Below are 25,971 nucleotides of genomic sequence, written 5' to 3'. Positions count from 1 at the left end.
TCACTTTGTAGACCAGGCTGGCCTCGAACTCAGAAATCCGCCTGCCTCTGCCTCCCGAGTGCTGGGATTAAAGGCGTGCGCCACCACGCCCGGCTGTAAGTTTTTTTGAAATGTGGTAAAAATCAGTTGGCCTCTTTGTTGAGACAGTTTGACTGTTGGAAAAACATCTTACCTCCATAAAATACTGGGATACTTTTCACCACTTCCCTTAAAACCACAGTGGGCTTGTTAGTGCCACAGCATATTTACAGTAGTTTCAGGGCAATGGACATCTTTAGAATATTAAATCTTCCTACTCACATAGTAGTCCCACTTATTGCTGATTCTCAAAAATAACAATGGTTTTATCACTGATATTTTAGCTCAAATTTTTCTGCTTTAATTTATAATCAACTAAGTCCAAGGACAAACCTGTATTTCAGTTTAAAAATGTCCTTCCTAATTTATTATATTTATTTTAACATGGCATCTATAGACTTGAATTGTCCAGGGAACTATGTAACAACCAAATTATTTTCAGATTCTGTTATGTAGTTGCTGAAAAAACAGTAAAAGAATGTTCCCCAACACTTCTGTAAAGATAACAAAAATCATGATATTTTCTATCTCACTTTCAGTGTTCTTATAGCACTTCAACGTTAATTCCTTAGGGATATATGACTTAGCTTCAAAACTTAGGTCAACTCTCTCCATTAGATAGTTTCACAGCACTATAACATATTGCACTTATCACAACTGCACATTTGCTCATTACATGACCCCTACTTGTGTCATTTTAAAAAAGGAATCTATTAGGATTTTGGTTTTGCTTTCGATTTTGTTTCAGTGACTAGCTTAATATATGTCACATAGCAAATTCCTCAATAGACACTTACTAAATGCTCGAATTAATGATATGTAGCATTGTATGTAACCTATTTGGTATATGAAGCAAAACAAACAAACTTGAACATAACTTAGTATTATCATAAGTAAAAAGAAAAAAAGACAGAAGTATAGATACTGGGCATATCATGTAAACAAACTATGAGTCAATTAAACACCTGCAAAAGAAAGTGTAAAAAAAAAAAAACCTGGTTCTAGAAGACAGGCATTAATTGTAGATAGTACTAGCACGACTTCACAGAAAAGGAACATTTTTTTAGGTTTTAAACATCTTGTTCTTAGTAGGTATGGTAAGCATCAACTAAGGAATAAATCTCAACATGGACTTTTTCATATGCAAAGCATAAAAGCAGATGAAAATTCAGGAGGTGGAAAGAATTTACATTTGAAAGAACATATACATCTGGAAACAAACAAATGAAAAAATAACAGAAAAGCAGAAGCTAGAAAGGCAATTCAGAAGAAATTGTCTCTAATTCCATGCTAAGAATTATTATTAACATTATTATTATTATTATTATTATTATTATAACCAATAGCTAACTCATTTTTTGACATGTTAGAGAAATCAGTAAGTCACTGTGAAAATATTTAACAAAATGATCTCCAACGAATCAGGTATTTCATTGATTTTAGGCTAACAATATAGCCAAATATATATATTTTCTGAATGTTTGGATTTTTTTTTAATAACCAGACTGGGCCCAAGAGAGCAACTACATGAAGCCCAACTCTAACCTCTATTTAAGTAAGAGATTCCCCAGAGTAATTCCCCTTCCCCAGCTTGCTCACCTACCAAGCACACAGTTCACTGCATCAAGCTGGGACTGTTTGGAGTCTAAGCCCAGAGTTACACTGAGAACTTCTGGCAGGAATTCCCAAAGCTAGTTTCCCCATGCTACCTCTTCAATGCCATCAGCAGACACCAACCACTGAGTCCCAAGACCTGGGACATATGGAGCAAAACAAAATCCTACTTAAAGATTTCTGGGGTCAGTCCACTTATGCTGTCTGCTGGCCTACCACCCAGCCCTCCCACTGCACCTATATGGGACTAATTCAAGTCTGAACCCAGAGTCCCAACTACAAGGTCAGTCACCTTATCTACTATACCAATTAGGGTACAAAGTCCCTGAAACCCAAAGGGGCACCAAGACTAAAAACCAAGTATCATTCAGGTGGTCCACACAAACTGATAGGTTGGGGTAGAGAAGAAACAAATGTCCAACACCCAGGAAGCTAAGGAAAGACCAGATATCTAGACCAAGAAACACCAAAAACATTGTAACTCCAGATGTCTAGATCCCATCCCAAAAACACCAATATAAACAACCAAGACAATATGCCTTCTCCAAAAGCCACTATTTCTATTGTAAAATTTGCTGAGAAAAGCAATTTAGCTGAAGCACAAGACGAAGCCTTCAAAATACCAATTATGAGTATGTTCAAGGAACTTAAAGATAAAAATAAACAACTGAATGAAGATCTTGAAAGCACACAGTTGAATGACAATGAAAATAATTCATGATATGAAAATAGAATTTAACAAAGAAATAGGATTACCACAAAAAAAAATTAAAAAGCCAAAATGAAATAAAACTAAAACTGAAAAACTTAGGAAAACACCAAAAAAGCTCATCGAAAAGTCTTGCCAACAAATTAAATTAATTAGAAGAGAGAATGCCAGGTCTTAAAGACAAGGTAGACAAGATTGAATAATCACTCAAATGTTAAAAATCTAAAAAACTCCAGACATAAAACATCCAAGAAATCTAGGACACTATGAAAAAAGCAAGCAAACAAATAAACCTATAAATCATAGGTATGCAGAATAAAAAAGAAACACAAGCCAAAGACACAGAAAATATTTTAAACAAACTAATAAAAGAAAATTTCCTAAATCTAAATAAGAATATGCCTATTAGGATTCAACCAGTATATAAAATATCAAATAGACAGGACCAGAAATGAAACTCCTACCGCCACATAGTAATCAAAAACATTACATGTACAGAACAAAAAGCATATTAAAAACTACAAAAAAAGTCAAGTCACATATAAAAGCAGGCCTATAATAATAACACCTGACTTTTCAATGTTAACTCTGAAAGCCAGATGTGCCTAGACTGATGTTCTACAATCTCTGAGAAACAACAGATACCAACCCAGACTACTATACACAGTTGACTTAATTAAGAGTATTCCCCATTGGCTCAAATATTTGAATAGTTAGTTGCCAGGGAAAGGCACTATTTGAAAGCATTAGTAAGTTTGAGGAACTTGTTGGAGGAAGTGTGTCACTGGGGGTGGGTGTTAAGATTTCAAAAATCCATGCCAAGCCCAGCAGGATCGAGCACGCACTCACACAGACACACAGACACACAGACACACAGACACACACACCCACACCCACCCCTGCAATCCAGGATATAGCTGCCAACTACTTTTCCAGCACTATGCCTGCCATGCCTGCTGTCATGCTTCCCACCATGATGATAATGGACTAAATCTCTGAAACTGTAAGCACTCCCCTAATTAAATGCTTTCTTTTATAAAAGAGTTGCTTTGGTCATGGTGTCGCTTCACAACAATAGAATAGTAACTAAGATACCAACAAAGCTATCAATCATGTCAAGTGGGCATGCTGGTACATACTTCTAATCCTAGTACTAGGGAGGCAGAGGTAGGTAGATGAGTTCAAGGCCAGCCTGGTTCCAGAACAGCCAGGGCTGTTACAGAGAAAAACCCTATTTTGAAAAAAAAAAGTTATCAATTATAATAGGAGAAAACATATTTCATCATAAGATCAAATTTAAACAATTCATGTCCACAGATCCAGATTTAAAAATAACACTAGATGGAATATTTCAGCCTATAGAAAAGGTTTACTACACCCTAGATGATAGGACACAAGAAATAGTCCCAGAATAGTTCAACAAAAAAGTTCTCAAAAGCACAAGATAACAGAAATGAATGAATACTGTTCAATAATATCTCTCAATATTAACAATGTCAATTCCCCTGGATTTGAAGACAGTTACTAGAGAATAACCAACTTTACACCAGATACTACCAATTTATCAGAAATGGGTTAAATCTTTTGAGTTGTTGGTCAAAGAGGCCCTACAGACTCTCCTCTGAAACAAAATAGGTTATTGCCAATGATATTGGTTACCCTCCATGACCTAATGCTAAGACCCTACTGGTAAAGATGCCACACACTTATGTCATTGAACATGGAAGAATTGAGCTGGTGATCAAGTGGAAGCTTCACTCCCACTGAAGTTCACAGTGCCAGAAGGCACTCACACTCTGAGAGGAGAAAGGGAAGCATCAGTCTTGCCCAGCTATGAACCCTGTGAGCCACACAAACCCGTAAGAGATGGCCACCAGTGCAATAGCGACACAATGCTCTGGGGGTATCCCTCTCCCATTTTTATTGACTTCAGGCCTACACCATGGCACAGAACCCACACCTCAAACTGCTAAAGTGGACAACAACCTGATACCAGATAGGTCAAGGGCCCCAGGGCAAAAAGTACAGTTATTCTCATCAATAAACATGACAATAAAACAACCCCTAATGACATGTTGCTTACCCATTGATCAGTACATCACTTGACTCTCATCAGAGGAGCTCTTGCTAAAACAGTAATTAATATAGAAACCCACAGCTAGGCAATATGCAGAGAATGAAAAACTATGGAATAATTAGCCCTAACTGGGGTGTCTTTATCACATCTCTCCCCTCAAGGCTCAAAGATCTATGCAGAATAGGGGACCCAAAGACTGCAAAAAACAGGGGTAATTGACAACAACAACAACAACAAAGCAATGTCTTCAGACACAACTGGGCTGGTGCATATATGAATCCAGAGACTGTAAAAGCATGCATAAGAATTGTGTAAGTTTGTTGTGAAAAAAAAATGCCAGCACAGAGAAAGGAAGTGGGCATAAAGTCCCATTGCTAGCCGAGAAACTATTTGCAGTTAATAGCTACTGGGAGAGGGAAAAGAGGGGGTTCTCCCCCACCCCCCAGTGAAATGACACTGAGTAAATCAACCAAACTTCAGTGCTAGTCTCATGTTAAGAAGCCACTGATAAACAACAAATGCACTAAATAAAGAGAGAATATTAAAAGCAGTAAGGGAAAAAGATCAAGTAACATATAAAGACAGACCTATCAGTATTACACCAGACTTCTCACCAGAGACTATGAAAGCCAGAAGATCCTGGGCAGATGTCATACAGACCCGAAGAGAACACAAATGCCAGCCCAGGCTACTATACCCAGCAAAACTCTCAATTACCATAGATGGAGAAACCAAAGTATTCCATGACAAAACCAAATTCACACAATATCTTTCCACGAATCCAGCCCTTCAAAGGATATTAAAGGGAAAACTCCAACACAAGGAGGGAAATGACACCCTAGAAAAAGCAAGAAAGTAATCCTTCATCAAACCTAAAAGAAGATAGCCACAAGAACAGAACCTCAACTCTTAACAACAAAAATAACAGGAAGCAACAATTACTTTTCCTTAATACAAAGAACTCAAGAACAAACAACCCTATTTAAAAAATGATGTACAGAGCTAAACAAAGAATTCTCAACTGAGGAATACCAAATGATTGAGAAGCACCTGAAAAAATGTTCAACACCCTTAATTATCAGGGAAATGCAAATCAAAACAACCCTGAGACTCCACCTCATACCAGTCAGAATGGCTAAGATCAAAAATTCAGGTGACAGCAGATGCTGGCGAGGATGTGGAGAAAGAGGAACACTCCTCCATTGTTGGTGGGATTGCAAGTTGGTAAAACCACTCTGGAAATCAGTCTGGCGGTTCCTCAGAAAAATGGACATAGTACTACCAGAGGATCCCCCAATACCTCTCCTGGGCATATACCCACCAAAAGATGTTCCAACTTGTAATAAGGACACATGCTCCACTATGTCCATTGCAGCCTTATTTATAATAGCCAGAAGCTGGAAAGAACCCAGATGTCCATCAACAGAGGAATGGGTACAGTAAATGTGGTACATTTACACCATGTAGTACTACTCAGCTTTTAAAAATGAATTTATGAAATTCTTAGGCAAATGGATGAATCTGGAGGATATCATCCTGAGTGAGGTAACCCAATCACAAAAGAACACACATGATATGCACTCACTGATAAGTGGATATTAGCCCAGGAACTTAGAATACCCAAGATACAATTTGCAAAACACACAAAATTCAAGAAGAAGGAAGACCTGTGTGGACACTTCGTTCCTCCTTAGAATGGGGAACAAAATACCCATGGAAGGAGTTACAGAGACAAAGTTCAGAGCTGAGACGGAAAGGACTATCCAGAGACTGCCCCACCCGATTTTGCTGACAGGAGCGTGATATAGCTATCTCTTGTGAGGCTATGCCAGTGCCTGGCAAATACAGAAGTGGATGCTCACTGTCATCTATTAGATGGAACACAGGGCCACCAATGAAGAAGCTAGAGAAAGTACCCAAGGAGCTGAAGGGGTCTACAACCCTGTAGGAGGAACAACAATATGAACTAACCAGTACCTCCAAAGATTGTGTCTCTAGTTGCATATGTAGCAGAGGATGACCTAGTTGGCCATCAATGGGATGAGAGGTCCTTGGTCTTGCAAAGATTATATGCCCCACTATAGGGGAATACCAGGGCCAGGAAGTGGGAGTGGGTGGGTTGGGGAGCAGGGTGTGGGAAGGGTATAGGGGACTTTTGGGATAGCATTTGAAATGTAAATGAAGAAAATATCTAATAAAAAATACAAACTAAAAAAAAAAGTAGCTGATAATCACAAAATGAATTCTATGAGTTTTTTTGTTTTTTATTTTCTGTGTGTGTGTGTGTGTGTGTGTGTGTGTGTGTGATTGCATGTGCATGTGTGTGCACACCCATACATGTGCATGTGCTTTGTTTTGTTTTTTGTTATTTTGTTTTATTTTTTTAATTAATATAAGTACATTCCTCCCTTCCTTTCCCCCCAACCTCCAAATCCTCCCATTTATTGTTTCCTGCCTTCAAATTCATGGCCTTTTTTTCACCAATTGTTATTGCACACATACATACTTATGCATAAACATATTTAGTCCTAAATGTAATGTCTTTAGCCCATACATTACTTGTTTGCATGTTTTCAGGGCTGACCATTTGTCGTTGGACAGCCAATTGGTGTGCTCTTCCACTACCTCTCCCACTCCCAGCTCTCCCCAGTTGCCTAGAATTCTTTGTGTAGGGTTGAGGCTTTATGGTCATTTTCCCATCCACTATGGGATGTCCACTAGCATCCTTGTTCAGCTGACATTTGGGGGATAAAATGTCCTTATGCCCAGTCACCTAGATAAAACGCCGTGTGTTTAAAAAAGAAATAAAGCTCTGATGATACTGTTTACATTTCTAGAGAATTCTATGACTTAATTACACTTAATTACGGTTGACATAATTAACTATTGTCAAAACACGGTCCAAGAATGGAGTCGTTTAAGGAGAACTCAGTGCTTGTGAGAAAACAAGAAAGCTAAGAGTCTTATGACCTCATTTTCTTCAAAACACAGAACTGCTCTTGGGATGTGCTCTCACGCTCCTCCCAGGGGTAACAGATAGGAGTGAACTTTACTTTCACAAGTAACTATAAAATGATCCTCCAGAGTAACTGGAAAAATAATAATTTCTTCAGAATGTATAAAACAGCACTATTAATAGTAGCCAAAAGACTGGAAATAAGATAAAATATGTCAGACTAAAATAGGCAAATAAAATGAAACCTACTAGGATCCAAAGTATTATACAGTAAGAGGAATAAATGAGATACAGCTACTTGAAATCATAGTGATGTATCTCATAAATATATTATGGAAATGAGATAAACACAATAGACTCTTTATCATATGGTAGATTTCTGTAGCCTAAATAAAAATAGACAAAACTAATGATTCTATGTAGAAAACAGTGGAAATATAGAGGTCAGGATACAAGTTAGTCCCACCTCAAGGATGGGAGGCAGTGTTCCTGAAGAAGAAGCACGAGGTAGGAGATGGCTGGTAGTAGTCAGCTTCTTGACCATGATGCTCATTTCCAGACACATTCCCTACATATAGCAGGTCAATGAATCAATGCATCACTTCCAGTTGATGCATCTCTCGCTGAATGTATTATTGGCATAAAACCAGCAATTAACACTTTCATACCTTTATTTTTATTGAGAGAGGATCTTGCTATGATCTATGCTACGACATCCTACTGCAATCTCCTGAATGCTGGGATTATAGGCATGTACCATGAGAGAAATAGCATTTTCAAATAAACAACATAATTGTTGTGGTTCTTATTTATTTATTCCTATATTGAGCCCAAGGAATTTCAGATGGCTCTAAAGTACACAGTAGATGCAGTCAATTTTAGATTATTCAAAATGAAAACTATGTTGGACCTGTAAATATGTGCAATAACTGCTTGCCCCATTTCACAACTATATCAACTGTTTCACCATGACCAGTCAAGTATCAATAAGTTCACAGTCTAAAATAAAAGATCTTTTCTCAATACTGCCATCAGTCTTCCGAAAAAAAACAGAAATAACAAAGGAAATATGAAATTAACAATTTGTTTTTAGAGAAAGGATGTCTGTGTTAAGTAGCTCTGGCTTCCTGGAACTTGCTCTGTAGACCAGGCTGGCCTCAAACTCACAGACACCCACCTGCATATGTCTCCTCACTGCTGGGATTGAAGATGTGCACCACCACACCCAGCCAAAATTAATGCTATTTTCTAAGCCTTCAATTTCCACTGGCATTAGCCTTCAGAATATATGATCAAGACTCTGAAGGTCCATATCTCCTTGTCTGAATTAATAAGAGACTGCTCTTATTAACTTTCATGTCTAATCCTAGATCCTGTTCTATTACACAATGAGGACCCAAGCAGAAGAGTCCGGCACTGTGGCACTCTGTCTAATCTTCAGCAGAGACAAGCAGTGAGGGACTGATTCTCTGTGACCTGAAATCAAAACATTCAGTCTTCTGGAAATAAAGAAAAATGGGGTGGGGGCAGTAAAGGAAAGAAAGGGGGAGAAGAAGGAGGGAGGGAGAGGAAGGGGGAGAGAAAAGGGAAAGAGAAAAAAGGGAGTGAGGAAGAGAGGGAGGAGAGGAAGGAGAGGCAGAAGAGGGATGGTTGATTAACAATTAGCCCTTGGTTAAAAGTTCCCAAATACTGTTCCTTAGATTCATATTTGATAGTCCCTTTTTTCTGGGCTATTGAAAATCACTTCAGAAGAATCTTTAAAATCCTCCTAAAGTATGTAATCTTTAGGGGGGGAAAAGTCAATGACTCTTGACTAAAACAAATGAAAAAATAAGGTAAACAGTTTCTATCCAACACAAAAGAGGACTGGTTTCCTAAAATCACTGTAGACAGCAAACGTCCTTTCTGAATATACTTCTTGGTGTGAATTTCCATTATAATACTATCCTTAACTTTTGGCCTTAAACAAATCTTAATCCAAGCCATTATAGCATTTTTGTAGAAAAGTACTGAAATAGACATTGATATTAGAATTATTTTTATTGCAATTGCTATTCAGTGGGCAAATTTCCATCCGAAACAAATGAAAATCAAATGTGAACTAATTATACTAGATGTTACTGCCATTGTTCATTGTGTACATGTTTCCCCTCTTCCCATGGCATGATAAGACATTTTAGACTCCCCTGCATCTAGCTAAGATCTTGTAATAAGTTTAGGTCAATAGGTTGTAAGCTCAAATGACTTATTTCACTTTTATTTATACAATTAAGAATAAATATAATCTGTGAAGAACTTCTTTCAAATCTCTTAACTAAAAGGAATGGAATCTAAAGTTTTTAGTGTTTCAAATCATTGTTAGAATACATTACTATGTTCCCCAGTCATGTTTTATAATCTAAAAATATGTTCTGTGGATCATGATGTGATAGCCAAATAAGTTTAGTAAAGTGTTACGACCTAATCATAGGTTCTCAGAATCTGCTTACTCTTTCCTAAAACAACTTATCCAAACTATTTGACTACACAACAAAGTTAGGGGTTACTAGCTCTTACTATCCTCTAGCACTTTTGTTTGGAGATACTCTAGAATATACTACATTATTGGGGAAATATATTTCTGGGCAAATATGGCTTACATATTCATGTTCTTTTCCATGACCTCTAAGTTATCCTTGTTTTCTGTTTAGATTTCCATGGAATAACTAGTGGCAGAACTAGTGAACTTTCACCTCACAGTTTCCCTCTCTGAGGCACAGAATTTCAGGGCAGAATTTTAATTCACACTCTTCAGTGTTCTATGTACCATAGATACTGTTAGTCTATGCAGACCGCTTACTTACGTCTGGGGCTCCTTCTCATTGGGTTGTTTTTGCTGGGGCTGAAGAACGTTATTTACCAGTTCAGTGATCCCGCTAAAGGGAAACCACCTGTTTAAATAAGCAAATAATGTGACTGAAAAAACAAAAGAAGAACAGTGTAGATTCAATCTTTTTTATGAAAAATAATAATTTTTTTTAAAACACAGGCACAAAAGCTACAGCCAATGGAAATGTGAGCTCCAATTATCACCAGGCAATCAGAAAGTAGGAAAATTAATTGAACACTCAACTAGTCCACAAGCAGGCAGCAAAAAACTGCATCCAGTCACTATGTGGATGAAGTAAGAAGCTGCAGGCAGCTCTCTTACAAGCCAGAGAGTCAGAAAGCAGAAGACACACTAGCTGCAGCCTATCCAGTATTAGTATACGCTAATACCATCAAAGGTGCAGAGAGCAGAAGACGGCAGGAGAACAGGAGTCAAGTGTACTGCACTCAGAAGATGGTTACTTACTGTGTCGGCTGTGCTTTGTGTTCTTCTTTGAGCCTAAAAAAATAAGTTTGCACAACTGAGTGCACTGTACTAAAGCAGCAATTTCTACCTATACATTTGTAGTTATATATAAAGGACATAAAATTTAGGGTTACTACACAGGAAAATTAAGTGCTACACCATAAAGAATTGAGCATTTCAGTCGATTTTATACAAAGGGGGAAGGAAAGAGGTAAGTTGGCTTGTTTGGGTTTTTCTGGTTTGTTTTGCTGTAGTGCTAGGGATTTAGCACAGGGCCATATATATGGTAGGCAATCACAGTGCGCGTGAGTTACACCCTCAGTCCATGATAAACTGTCCTTCCACTAAAACTCTAGAGATTTACAGCAATGTTTTAGTCACAAATTTTACAACATATTTTTACTTTAAAGTACCATAGTAAATATGGTAAAATTAACTAAAAATACTTTCTATTTACTTGTTTTAGTTTATTTTTAAAAATAAGTTCAAGGAATGTTTTTAAATAAAACATGGGATTTTTATAAATGAATTTTTAAGGGCTTATAAATTACTTTATGCCTAAAGGATTAGATAAAAGGAAGTAGAGGGGGTAATATAGTCAATGTCTCATAAACTAATATTACTAATACTGTATATTTTTAACTAGTCATGCTAACATAAATTCTTCATGTAAGTACAGTATAATTAAAGTAAATTTAAATAAATACTGTGTAAGTAACTATAATAAAATCAAGTGCTTCACTTTCAATTTTAAGAGCTCTTCAGTCATCTAAAACTAAAGGTCGGCTCTCTTACTTTCTTAGGTAGGGTTTTATATTATCAAAACACTGGTCAGGACCTGACTCAGAAGCAGATGGCTCTTAGTGGATGTGATGTGAGTAACTGCACAGTTTTTAACAACAAACTCCCCCACTTCATGTGACACCCATGTAAATCACCCTTGGAGTTAGTATTATTCACTATACCTTATTAAAGTCAAACTATTCGCTCCATAGAGTGTATGCTCTGTAAGCTCTTTCCACAGTTTTCAGGAAATGAGGAGGAAACTGGATCAATATACAGCAGTCGGTATGAAATCTAACAGCATCGAATATTTAAAACACTAAGAAGGATCTCACACAGGGCAGTGATGATTGGTAAAACTGGACTTTCTACAAATAGCTAAGAGCTGCCTTGAGAAATACATTTACTTGCTCAAAAGACTAACACTTGGTAAATAAAATTTACACAACAACCTAGGATTTTTCATTACAAAATTACATCAATAATGCAAGCTGAATCTTCTCTTTAAGTGGGATTTTATGTTAGTTTTATGGTATGGAATGGTTCATCAGGTCGACTCAGCTGAGTTAGACAACGTTGTGAGACTGGTGAAAGAGCTCTCAGGAGGCGTCTGTGCAAACATTCCAGAGACCCTTCACTAAGAGTAAAAGACTGCCCTGAGTGAGGACAGTACCAAGCAGCAGACAGAGGCCCAGATGACAAAAGGAAGAGAAAGCCCGTGGCACAGGCGTGCTCTCTTCCTCACTCTGCGCTTCCCACCCACCCACCCACCATATGGTGAGCAGCCTTTCCCATATGCTCCTGATACCATGCAGTGTCAGGAGCAGCAACAGATCCAGCTGACTTTAAAGCAAAAGCTATAGGAAGGGCCAGCTGAGTGCTAGGATACCTAAGATAGACTACCAGAATGGCAGAGATTTAACAAGGGTTCCTTGTAGAGTCAGTCAGACGGAGCCTAGCAGACTGTAGAAAAGAGAAGCAGAAGACTAGACAGAATTCTGAAGCTGAGGCTCTGAATAGGCACCCAGGAGACAAATGCTGGGAAAGGCAAAGGAGACTCTGGAAACTGTACTGCAGAAATTGCGGTAGTCTTCTGAGAGGCACAATGTAAACACAGGCAGGCAAGCCTTCCATGCTCCCTCAAGGCCTAGAAAACCCTACATGTAATCCCAACACACCAGAGACAAGGTTGTAATTGGAAGATGAGGGGGAAATTCTCAGACTGGGAAATTTTGTCTAAAAGTTGACCTCCAACACAGAAAATCCTTCGGCCTGAGAAAGATACATTAACTTGTTTGAATTTACAGAGAAAAACAGGCTCCAGCCAAAGCTGTAGAGAAAAATACAAAAGGCAATGCAAGGGAAGGGGCAAACCACATCACCCCAATTACAAAGAAATATTAAATACCGTCGATTTCATCTTACTGCTTTTTTATATTTTACACTTTGTACTTTAATTGTACAGTGTGTTTTAGTTCATATCCTCGATGAAAAGGCTTTTATCGTTGTCCTTTCTATACCTGATCAACAAGGTTTTCCTCTATTTCTCTTGTCTGTCATCCATACACCCTCCTCTTCATTCTTTCTGGACTCACTCTTTTCTGGTGTCAACTCCTTCAATTTGTTACTTAAACACTGACACCAGTATCACTACAGAACTGTAAAACTACACTTTTCTTATTCAGGCTCCTCTGAAACTGACTACTGGTGAATGAGAGCAAAAGAAACAGGAGTCTTCTACTGCAATGGAACACTGGGGCTATCCTAAAGTCATTATATTATCTAGTACAGTCACCCTCGGCCAAAAAATACCAGAGGAGAACATAAATGCAAGGGAAGACAAGTCACCCACGGGACTTTGGTAAAAAACGTTAGAGAAAAAGATTGGAAAAGGAGAGGAGGGCTGTGTAGCACGTCCCTCTCAAGGGTCCTGTTGCTGTGCAGCATACTCCATGAAAGCAATGTTCTTACTTTTCCTAAGTAATAATAAGAATAAAGGCACAACTAAGTCAAGAAATTGATGTGAGGCCAGGCGTGGTGGCGCACGCCTTTAAACCCAGCACTCTGGAGGCAGAGGCAGGTGGATTTCTGAGTTCGAGGCCAGCCTGGTCTACAAAGTGAGTTCCAGGACAGCCAGGGCTACACAGAGAAACCCTGTCTCGAAAAAAACAAAAAAGAAAAAAGGAAAGAAAGAAAGAAAGAAAGAAAGAAAGAAAGAAAGAAAGAAAGAAAGAAAGAAAGAAATTGATGTGAATCAGGATAAAATATGTTAATATGATGGTTTTTGTCCACTGTCAACATATCTAGTACAGTTGTCTGATGCTGTGGAAAGCACTATGACCAAAAGTAACGTGGGGAGGAAAGGGGTTTTCACCTTACAGTCTATCAGGAAGGGAAGTCAGGGCAAGAACTACACGGAGGCAGGACTGAAGCAGAGGGTGTGGAGGAAAGCTGCTTCCTGCCTTGCTCAGTTTGCTTTCTCAGACAAGCCAGGTCCACCCGCCCAGGCACCACAGCTGGATCTTCCCACACTCGTCATTAATCATGAAAATCCCTCACAGACTTCCCTATAGGCTAACGTGATGGAGGCGATTCTTCAACTGAGAGTCCTTCCTTCCAGATGACCGTAGCTTACTTCAAGTTGACAGAGAGAGAGAGAGAGAGAGAGAGAGAGAGGGAGGGAGAGACAGAGAGACAGAGAGAGAAAATAAAGAAAAAAAGCATCTACTATTGATGTAGAGAGAGAAAGAGAAAAAGTAAAGAAAAAAAAGCATCTACTATTGATGTAATTGTTTCCCAAAATTCATATTTAGTAACTACTGCATATTATATCAGAAATTCACATGAAAAAGCATTACGATGGGTGACATCATACAAGTCATCATCAAGCAAGAGCGTCACAGTGACCAAGGGATTAAAGCATCACCAATGTCAACAATTCCTAAAAAGCATGACGCTGACTATCAGGACAACAATTTTTCTGACGTAAGATGGCTAAGTTCAGGCCAAAGGTTAAAAAGATTTTATGATTTACAATGTTGTTAACTTGTCTGTGATATCAAAAACAAAATTTATGCCACAATTTGCCAGTGAAAACTGGCTTATAAATACAGTATTTTTCATGGATTCAACTACTCGTTTAAAGGAGTTAAACATGCTTCTTTCAGGTGAAAACCAACTTATCAAAGCAATATTTCCCATCTTAACAGTAGTATGAAACTGAACTTATGGTAAACTCAAATTAAGGAAGATAGCTTCATGCATTTTGACATGTTTGCTAAACATAGTCCTGTGAACAGTTAAATTATGTAGCCTTGATTGTCAATCTGATTCAATATTTTGAAACAGATTTTAAGTTTTTCAGGAAAATATTTTGGTATATTTTCTACTCCATCTTTACTTGACATAATTATGACACCTGCCAATTTTCAAACAATAAATGGAGCTTCAGTCTGATATTTAACTTGAGAAGATGTTACTCATATCTCCTTACTTGACATTTACAAGGTCTATCTCCCAGAAACAAATATCCCTGGCTCCACAATCACAATTCTTGTTGTTGTCTTCTGGCAGCACTTAAATGTGTGAACAACTATTTGCAAGATTGAAGAACACGAAGAGTAAAATTAGAACCACAATGTAGGATGAGGAACTTAAGAGCAGATTGTAACCAAGTCCATCAATCCAGACACAGGTGCAAATGCAACGCCACTAGTTTTACATCACCCTGTATCTCTTAGTTTTATAGTTAAGATCTAAAAACGTCAGTTCTCTGTTACTCAAATGTGGTCATTATATGGCGAAAATTAGGACCGACTTGATTCTAAACAGCTCTCCAAATGAGCTGTGGAGAGATCTCAGCTGGCGTAGTGTAACCATGAGCTACTGAGCTCCATCTCCAGTGTGTATGTAAAGTCGGGCATTGAAGCCTATTTATTTATACTCCCAACACTTGAGGGGTAGAAGAAACAAGAGGATCCCCAGGACTCATTGGACAGACAGTCTAGCCCAGATATCAAGTCCCAGGTCTCAGTGAGAGATCCTGCCTCAAAAATTAAGTTTGATGGACTTGAAGTCAAGACTCAAGGACGATTCCAGGCCTGCACACACCCTTCCACATATGAACACATATACACACTCTGAACTTGGGATAGAGTTCAGTTGGTAAAGTCCTGTCTAACATAGTAAGTTAAAACTCAAGGTTTGATGTGCACTGTATAAACCAAGTATGATAGTGGGCATTTATAACCCCAGCACTCAGGAGGAAGCAGCGGGAGAAGTCCAGGGTCATCCTACATAATGGGTTCCAGGGGAGGCTGGGTTACATTGGACCTTGTCTTACATTTTCGTTTGATTTTGCCTTTTGAGACAGGGTATTTCTAAATAGTCATGGCTATCCTGAAACACACTATATGTAGGCCAGGCTGACCTCAAACTCACGGGGATCCACCAGCCTCTGCTTCCAGAATGCTAGGATTATAGGCGTGCACTATCATACCTGACTACTGTATTTCATACACTCTGAATAGAGCAATACATAATTAGTATCATTTTGTGAGAACTCTTGCTTTTCTGTGCTAGAAAATATTATGAAAAATATACGCAGACATTATTTTTGTCCATCTGCTTCATAAGCGTTTGTGTATTTAGTGAGTGGCTGAAAACAATTATTTAATCTTTATTTTTGCCAAAAGTTGTATTTGCATTTTATTTTATGCATATGAGTATTTTATCTGCATATAACTTGTGAAAGTAGCTCATGCTCTTAGCTTCTGAGCCATTGCTCCAGTTCCAAGATGATTCTTCTTTTTCTAGATTGACCCGCAAAAGCCAAAAGGTTAGATGCCTCTGCTCTATATAGTAATATTCTTCTTTTAAACTTGGCCCATAGTAAGCAATACATTTTATGTGCAGCATATGTATTGCTAATATATATATACATATATAACTAAAATGAAATTCTATGAAATAATACTAAGTAAACTATACACTAGTATTATCTGTTATTTTCTACTTTGTCTCTGTTCTTTTTATTAATGGTGGTGGTTTATTTATTTTTTTGAGACAAGGTTTCTCTGTGTAGTCCTGGTCATTCTGGAACTCCTTCTGTTGCTGAAGGCCATGCAGGAGGAATAACAAATGGCTTTAAAACTCATGGACTGCGACCCACGGATTACTACAGCCACATGGGTGGGCCTCGGTGTGGCCTGGCCCTGAGCACCATGTGTCCTGAGGACTCCTATGCTGCTATAGGGTGCTGCCCTGCTTGCTGCCCTCACATCCCTCTTAATCTGAGAATTGTCTGAAACTCTAAGGGTTTTCCAGTCCCTCACTGGGCAGCATCTCTGGCACTCACAATAATATTGCTTGATCTCTTTCAGTCATTGCTGCTGGAGCAGATTATGATTCTTTATCCTAGAGAAGAACTTAGAAATAAATGTAGATCATCAACAATGACTACCACCCTTAGAAAACATTTGGAAAAATAAATTGTTAGTGAAGCTAGGTTGAGATGTTTTTACTGCTGGCTCTGATGTAAAAAGCCTTAGGGAATAATTTAAAGTTCAGAAAGGCACACTCTTACCAGTAAAGCTAGGGAACTTTTATGGCCAGGGAACAAGAACAATGGCAGCACTGCTGACATGACTCTTGCTGAGGCTGGACTGGTGATAATTGATTTCCTACACCCATTTTTTCCCTCAGCTTCCTGATATGATGTATTAAGAATTACTGATGAGTAGATATGCATTTTGAGGATTTAAGGTAAATATGACTATTTTTATATAAAAGTTTAGATTCATGATTCTTTTATGATTCTTACAAAATTACTTTAAAATATAAATAATAAAATAATTACTTCTTTCTTTGTAACCGCAATTGCCACCTGCCAGTAAAAGAAACTGGCTGAGAAAACTACATTGGTTGCTTTCACTTTATTACTCTATAACAAGCTGTTTGGTTATGAATGTACATGGGTTTTTAGAATAATTTGTTTTCTTTACCTGTACTATGTAATGTTATTTCTTGTAAAGGTATTGGAAACACACTTTTTTCATAATCATTTATTAGAAGAAATCTAAAACATAATCAGATTATAACTGTATACTGCTTGAAAGATTTTGCTGGGATATATAAGCTATGAAAGAAGGAATAGAGAATCGGTGACTGGAATATTCTCTCCCATCCATCATCTATATGCATATGCATAAAGTTTGTCCAAATGGGGGTTGGAACATTGCTCCTTCCATCCACCGATTGTACATATTTGTGCATGTATGTGTAGAATACTTGGAGCTTGGCTGCTAGAGCTTTGCTCTAACCATCCTATGTATGAATATGCATATGTCTGCCTGTAGGTCTGCATGCATATATGTATGTGTATGTATACATGCATATTTGTCTGTATGAAGTTACTGGACTCTTGACTTTTGTTCCATCTATTTGGAGTGTGTGTGTGTGTGTGTGTGTGTGTGTGTGTGTGTACAGGGGGATTTTCTCTTTCCTTCTCTTTCTCACTGACCCCCAGGAGTTAAGAGTTCATAGTTTTTCCGCTGGCCACAGAAAGTGCCAGCCCCAGGAAATTAAGCGGTGTTCCCTCAGAGTCTGCTGATTCACTTCTCTAGTTGCTGGCTGCCTTTGGCAGCAGCCGCTGAAGCTATCTAGATCCACCCTGGTCAGCGGCTCTAAGCACTAACCCTCAATGGCTGCCTGCCTCAGTTTACCCACCATATAGATGCCAAAGCCAGTCTTTGTCTGCAGACCAGGCTGGCCTAGAACTCAGAGATCCATCTCCCTCTGCCTCCTGGGTGCTGAGCATAAACGTCTGCACCACTGCCAGGCATAACCTCTGCTCTTAATTGCTAGGTCTAGTGCTACTAAATTGATTTCATAACCCTTAGTTTAAAAAGTACAATCTGCAAGCAGCACAGATAAGTTATAGTTTCTAACTAAAGGCCAATAATCATACTCTGAATGTTGTTCATGGTGTTCATGGAGTTCGGAACATTCCTAATGCTTAGAGAACAAACTGGCATTTCAAATGTCCAAATCATATGGCATGCCTTTAGAATCATTCTTATACATGCACATAGACATGGCAGGTTACTATGTGTTGCCATACAGATTCTAAGTCACTGTTATCATGCAAGTTAAGCATTACAAAGGAGATTGGTTTATTAAGACCAGAAGGGAAGCAATGATGTTGGACACAGAAAAAGAAATGAACATTAAGTAGACATAGAGGCAGGAGGTGTGAGACCTACTAGGCTGACAAAGGAAGCAAATCCTGAAAGATAAACACAGCCAAAGCCAGCAAAATAAGTAGAACCTGAAACAAGAGCCTAAGCACAGCCAGAGCCAGAAGGGGAAACAGAAAACAGCACACAAAAGGAAAAAGGAATGTGCACTGCCAGAATGGAAAAGGCTGATGGCATGAGGCAGCCTTGTGCATGGGCACAAAAGGCATGAGACTCCTTTGTCATGTGTTCTCTGAGGCTAGCAGAGAGCTCAACTTCAAATGTCACTCAGACCACAGTACAGAAAAGCTATGTAGTCATTGGTTCTTAAAACTGCTGCATAGCACGCCTTTCCTTCCAGTAACTTTGACCTATTTGTATTAGAATGCTCAGCTGAGAATATATATTCCTGATCTGTTTGATTCCTTTCACAGCCAGATTTACAATTTAACGTAACATCTACCACATTGTTTCATGATGCCCTGGTGTCTTTAAAGCTTCACACATACAACTATGCTTAAGAAAGAACTATGTTCTTTTCATGAACAAAATATTAAGAATAATGTTATAAGACACGGAGAGATGCTCAACAGGTAAGAGTGTGTACTCCTCTTTCAGAGAACCTGACTTTGGTTCCCAGGACCAATATCATGTGGATCACAATAGCCTGTAACTCCAGTTCCAGGAACCTAGGCCTCCAAAGACATGCAAGAAGCACACAAACTCACACAGACACATAGACACATACATAAATAAAAACTAGGTATTTTTAAATTCATATTAAATGAAAGTAATCTTTTCACCTTTCTTGTTTTTAGTAGGAAAAAAAATTCCAGTAGAGTTCAAAGATTAGTAGTATAACTATTACAAAATGGGTACCGATTGACAAAATAATTAAGCTATGTATTTAAAGAATTATCGAATGTCTTTTCCCTTTTTTTGATTTTTCACAAACAAGAATCAATGCTTCTATAACAAATTTAACTTCAAATGGAAGCCAAATTCTGATATGACTTTATCAAAATCAGATTTACTACTTAGTAATTCACCAGCAGTTAGTTTATGATTACTCAAATGTACAACAGAGAAAGGCCTATATAGTGATGATTTGCTCTAACTTTAGGTGACACAGACCTAAATTAGCTGACAATATAACTAAGTACCTACAGGTAAGTAATTTTAATAATAAAAATGTTAGCAATATGTATGCAAATATCAATTAAATGATTAATATTTTATAAACCATAAAGCATTAATATACCAAAGGAATCTTGAAAGTCAGAAATTGCCCATAATCAATTGACTTACTGAAGTAACACCTAAAGGTTTTTGTAAACTGATGATGGTGATGATGATGGTGATGATAAATGTGATGATGATGACAGGCTAAGATTCCAAAAGCACGAGTCAGAAAAAATTTAAAGGAGCAAAATGTATAGATTCCCTACAGCCCAATAGTGTTCTAATATATTTTGAGATGTGATTTATAAAACAGAAATACTGAAAATACCCTGTCAGGGCTAAAGGTACTGCTCAGCAGTAGAACACTGACCTATTGTGAATGTTCGAATGAGAATGGCCTCAAAGGGTCAAATGATTGTAAACTTGGTTCCCAATGGTAGAACTGTTGGAACAGATTAGGAGGTATTCCAGGAGGTCACTAGGAACAGTCTTTCAGAATTTAGGTAAGACTGAAAGAAAGGCTTGATTGCACTCATGCACTTTATATGTCATAGTAGGGAAGTTAAAGTTGCATTTGTTGACAACAGAAATTCTTATGAGGTCATTTGCTAATTGTTCAGGAGACAGGTAAAGAATACCTACTGTTGTCAAGAACGACGAATGACGCGACACTGTATGCACATGATAGCTGCAATTCACACTCTCAAAAACCAACACAGGTACCTGGGTGGGGAGGAGTTCCTTCAATTACAGCATTCAGGGGACAGAGGCAGTGAGTCTCTATGAGGTCTGTTCAGTGCCTGGTGATAGAATGAGTTTAGACCAGACAGGACTACAAAGTGAGACCTTGCCAAAAAAAGTACAGATAACACATAAGAAAGATGAAGAGGCCTGATGTATACAGCTCAGTGGCAGAGTGTGTGTCTAGCAAGGTCATGCCCTGAGTTCCATCCCTTGCACTGAGGGGGGGGGCGGGGAATGGGGAAAAAAATTGGTCAAAGAATGTCTATAAATAGATCAAAGAAAGTAAAATAAAACAATAGTATGTTCGAAAAAAACAAACAAACAAACAAACAATAGTACGATAAAAGTCAAAGTGATCCCAAAGCATCTACACTTAGCCACTGGCATAGGAAAATATTAAAAATCAGTACCTCTGTCAATAAATGTTACAAATTTGATTTTAAATGTTGAGTTGTCCCTCCTCAAAGGCAATGTTCCAGTGAAGTTCTACGACTATTTAAGAGGATGTTGCAATTCCTAATCTGCATACACCAAACACAAGGGCACACAAGTTCATAAAAGAAACACGACTCCAGCTTAAATCACACACTGACATGCACAGACTGATGGAGGGAGACTGAAATGCCTCTCTCACCAACAGGCAATAACTAAAAGGAGAAATGCTGCTGTTAACTGATGCTTTACACTACGTGAACCTAACAAATATTAATAGAGCATTTCACTCAAACACAAAAGAATATACTTTCTTCTTAGCACCTAATGAAGCTTTCTCCACTTTCTTGGACACAAAGCAAGTCTCAACAGATACAAGAAAGTTGAAATAACATCCAGCAACCTATCTGGCCAACATAGATTAAAGCTGGGTTTCAACAACAATAGAAGTTTTACAAACTCATTGAAAACAAAAGACTCATTATACAATGAAAAATGGTTCAAGACAGAAATTAAGACGTTAAAGACTTTCTGGAATTAAATGAAAATTAATATATAATATACTCAAACTTATGGATCCACGTAGCAGCTGTTCTAATAGATAAATTCATATCACTAAGTGCCTACTTTTAAAAATTGTTGAGATCTCATATAAGTAACTTAACAGAACACCTAAACATTCTACAACATAAAAGGAAATAACACCAAAAAGGAGTGCATGGGAAGAAATAACCAACTAAAAGTGAAATCAACAAAACAGGAAAAAGACATACAAAGAATCTGTAAAACAAAGACTTGGGACAAAAAGGAAGATGGGGAAGAAATCCAAACAATCAAGGATATACATTAAAAATGTGTACTCCACCAAATTGGAAAATCTAAAAGAAATAATTTTCTCAATATCTGCCACTTACTAAGTTTAAATTATGGTCATATAAGCAATTTAAGCAGCCCTGTAACTCCTATAGAAAAAACAGCAATCATTAAAACTCTCTCAACCAAAAACATAAAACATAAAAAAGTTCAGGGCTAGATGCTTTTAAGACAGGGTTCTAGCAGGGTTTTAATGAGTTAATGCTAATACTACACAAATTATCCTACAAAACAGAAACAAAAGAGACATTGCCCAATTCATTATAGAAGACAATTACCTAATCCCCAACAAACCCAACAAAGACCCAGCAAAGAGAGAATTACAGACCAATTTTTTTATCAACATAGATGCAAAAACAATCAAATACCTGCAAACTGAATCCAAGAACAATTCAAAAAGATCATCCACTATAATTAAGCAGACTTCATTCCCAAAATGCAGAGATAAATCAACATACATAAATCAATAAATGTAATCCACCATATAAACTGACTGAAAGACAAAGACCACAGGATCATCTCATTAAGTGCAAAAAAGGCCTTTGACAAAAATCCAACATTCATTCATAATAAACATCCAGGAGAGATTAGGGATACAGGGACATACTTCAATATAATAAAAGCAGCTTACAGCAAACCCATAGCAAACATCAACATAAATGAAACAAAATTCAAAGCAGTTTCACTAAAATCCAGAACAAGACAAAGTTCTTCACTCTCTCTATACCTACTCAATAAAGTGAAGTCTTAACTAGAACAGTAAGACAACTGAAGGAGATCAAAGAAATATAATTTGGGAAGGAATAAGTCAAGGTATCTTTATTTGCAGATGACATATGGCATTTTGTTTTCATTAAAAATATATTTATGTGAATATGCTTTTGTTTTCCTCCCAGGTGAAGAGTAAGAGGCTGCTTCACAGCAGGTGACTGGGATTTGCCTGGTGCACTAGCAGAGGCATGAACTTTGTCAGCTGAAGATGGCTTTTCTGGGGACTCTGGAGAAGGGATACATGGCAGAAGCCTGAGAGAGCACACAGGCTGGGGGCGCTCAAGAAGGAGGCTGCTGCTCCTCATTGCTGTTGTGATTTGACAAGTCGGAAATAACCCAACCAGGAAAATTGGACTTGAGCCAAGGAACCAAAACCCCCTAATCAGAAGGAAGTAGCTACAGAGCTCTATATCCCTTCCCCCTCTAACCTTCATTCTCTCCTAGTGCTGGGGAGTTGAAAGGGATTAGGGTGGAATAACGGTTAGAAAGGAGGTAGAGTTATAAGAAACTAATAAAATAATTTTAAAAATAATCCAACAGTAGTATACATAAGTGACCCCAAAAATCCTACCAGGAAACTCCTACAACTAATAAATATTTTCAGCAAAGTAGCTGGATACAAAATTAACACAAAAATCAGTAACTTTCCCATATACAAACAACAAACAGCCTGAAAGAGAAATCAGAGAAACAACACGTTTCACAATAGCCTTTAAACTATTAAAAATATTTTAGGGTATCTCTAAACAAGCAAGTAAAGACTTTTATGAAAAAAGAAAAACTTTAAGATATTGAAAAGGGAAATTGAAGAAGAGATCAGAAGATGGAAAGATCTATCATGCTCATATATTGGTAGGATTAATATTATAAAAATGGCCATCCTACCAAAAACAATCTACAGGTTCAATGCAATTCCCATCAAAATTCAGAAGGAAAAATTCTTTATAGAACTCTAAAGGAAAATTTTCAACTTCCTATGGAAACAGAAAACAAAAGCCAGGATGGATAAAAGAATTCTAAATAATAAAAGAGCTGCTGAAGTACCACCAGGCCCAATCTCCAATTTACAACAAAGCTAAAGCATGGCATTGGCTCAAAAGCATACACATGGGCCAACGGAGTAAAACTGAAGACCCAGACATAGGTCTGCACACCTATGAATACCTGATGTCTTTTATAAACGACCCAAAAATATACTGTGATGAAAACAACATCTTCAACAAATGATGTCGGTCAAACTAGATGACTGCATGAGAAAGAATTCAAATAAATCCAGACTTAATCTGCACAAAACTTAACTCCAAATTAATCAAAGACATCAACATAAGACCAGATAACGTGAAGCTAGTCCCAGTGACTTTCTCTGGCTTCTGCCTGAAGATCTGGATATACTTCTCTCAACTACCGTATCTGCCTGTGTGCTACCATGAGGATGATGGACTAAACTTCTGAAACCGGAAGCAATCCCTAAGTAAATGCTACTTTTATCAAAGTTGTTGTGGTATCTCTTCCTAGCAATAGGACACTGACAAAGACAGAAGTTGGTACCAAGGAGTGGAGTATTTCTGAGAAAGTACTTACCATGCTGCTTGTTGGCAGAATGTGAACTTTGGAATTAGGAAAGCAGTTTAACACAAAGTGGGGCTGATGGACCACACTAGTAGGAACATGGAAGACAGTGGTGGTGAGAGCGTGTAGATGATGACAGCCAGCAGAACTTCAGAGAAGAATATTAGTAAGTATTCTAGAGACTTTTTTTGTTTGGTTTGGTTAGATTTGGTTTTCTTTCTTTCTTTTTTTTTTTTGTTTTTTTTTTGTTGTTGTTTTTCGGTTTTTTGTTTTTTGTTTTGCTTTGTTTTGTTTCAAAGTTTTCTTTTTTATTGGATATTTTATGTATTTACATTTCAAATGTTATCCCCTTTCTTGATTCCCCCCTATTCCATCTCCCCTACCCCTGCTTCTATGAGCGTGCTCCCCCACCCACCCACTCTGGCAGTCTAAATGTAAGCACCAAATAATGGAGGAGGCTGAGCCCAACTGGACATCTCGAATCACCAAATGAAGTTTCCAGTCCCAGAAAATGGATTACAAACAGTTGAATTGTTGGCCCAAGGGGTCCCATGGAAATCCAAAAAAAACTTATGCTATTGCAAACACTCTCCACAAACTGGTGGTAAGGACCTGTTGCTGAAGATACCTACCCAACTCATTGAACACAGAGAAGTTGAACAAGTGCCTACTTAAAGCCTTCACCCCTATAAACTAGTGTTCATGATAATGCAAGGTACTCTGCATGCTACCAAAGGAGAAAGGTGAATACCAACCCAACTCCAAACCCTTAGATCTACAATGGTGACCTTTCCTACAAAACTGTAGGAGTAACCAACCAAGTCTGATTTGACTTAAGGCCCATTGTATGAACTAGGACCCATGCTTGGTGCTGTTAGGTAGCCAAGAACCTGAGACTACATTAAGCCAGGGGCCAAAAGAACATACCAATACAATGATTCCTAACAATTTTCTGCTATACTCACAAATCAGTGCATTGCTCTGTCATCATCAGAGAACAAATACTGAGACCCATAAGCAAAACAATATGCAAAATGAGAGACCTTAGAACACTCTGTCCTAAACAGGATGACTATGTCAAATCCTCCCCCCCCCCACCCTAAATCTTAGGGAACCCAGGAGAAGAGGCAGAAAGAATGTAAGAGTCAGAGGAGAGAGAGTCCACCAAGAAAACAAGGCCTTCTAAACACAGCACACAAAGAACATATGAACTCAGAAACTAAGGCAACATGCACAGGGCCTACATGGATCTGAACCAAATGGAGTTCTAGAGCTGAGAGGAGAAGTAGACACACCCCACCATCTATAACCCAGAAACTATCTCCAGTGATAGCCACTTGAAAAATTAATGTTCACCAAGGGAGTCTCCCTGGGGAAACACCATACTTAAGACCCAAAAGTAGAGAGCCAACACTAAATGAATTCAATCACATCTCTGGAGGTTCTTTTTCTCATGTGTGTCAATGCATATTTTTTCAATACTGCACAGGTCCTTTGAATATATACTATGGCTTCCAGATTTGTGTTTTTTATGGGATTGCTGTGTGTGTGTGAGTGTGTGTGTGTGTGTGTGTGTGTGTGTGTGTGTGTTTCCTGTGCTTTTTTTTTTTTTTT

The 25,971-nt window shown here is 38.0% G+C and overlaps 1 protein-coding gene across 34 annotated transcripts in view; it reads right to left on the bottom strand.

Annotated features, from left to right (window-relative positions):
* Rims2 (regulating synaptic membrane exocytosis 2) overlaps nt 1–25,971 on the bottom strand; it is a 482,991-nt gene that overhangs the window by 401,042 nt on the left and 55,978 nt on the right. For 28 of the 34 annotated variants that reach the window (XM_029469473.1, XM_029469478.1, XM_029469509.1 and 25 more), the window contains exons 1-2: nt 10,769–10,803; nt 10,274–10,364 (exon numbers count right to left, since the gene is read on the bottom strand). The exons of 3 other annotated variants lie outside the window; for them this stretch is intronic. In XM_029469473.1, coding sequence (XP_029325333.1) covers nt 10,274–10,296 — 23 coding nt within the window. In that variant the 5' untranslated portion in view covers nt 10,297–10,364; nt 10,769–10,803. Of the gene's footprint in view, nt 1–10,273; nt 10,365–10,768; nt 10,804–25,971 lie in introns of those variants that run through there. 3 more of the 34 variants (XM_029469501.1, XM_029469498.1, XM_029469489.1) reach the window with 2 other exon arrangements.

Source organism: Mus caroli, chromosome 15 (assembly GCF_900094665.2).
Source record: "Mus caroli chromosome 15, CAROLI_EIJ_v1.1, whole genome shotgun sequence".
Lineage (NCBI taxonomy): Eukaryota > Metazoa > Chordata > Mammalia > Rodentia > Muridae > Mus > Mus caroli.
Note: the sequence above shows the minus strand (reverse complement) of the source record. Positions and strands in the feature narration are given on the sequence as shown.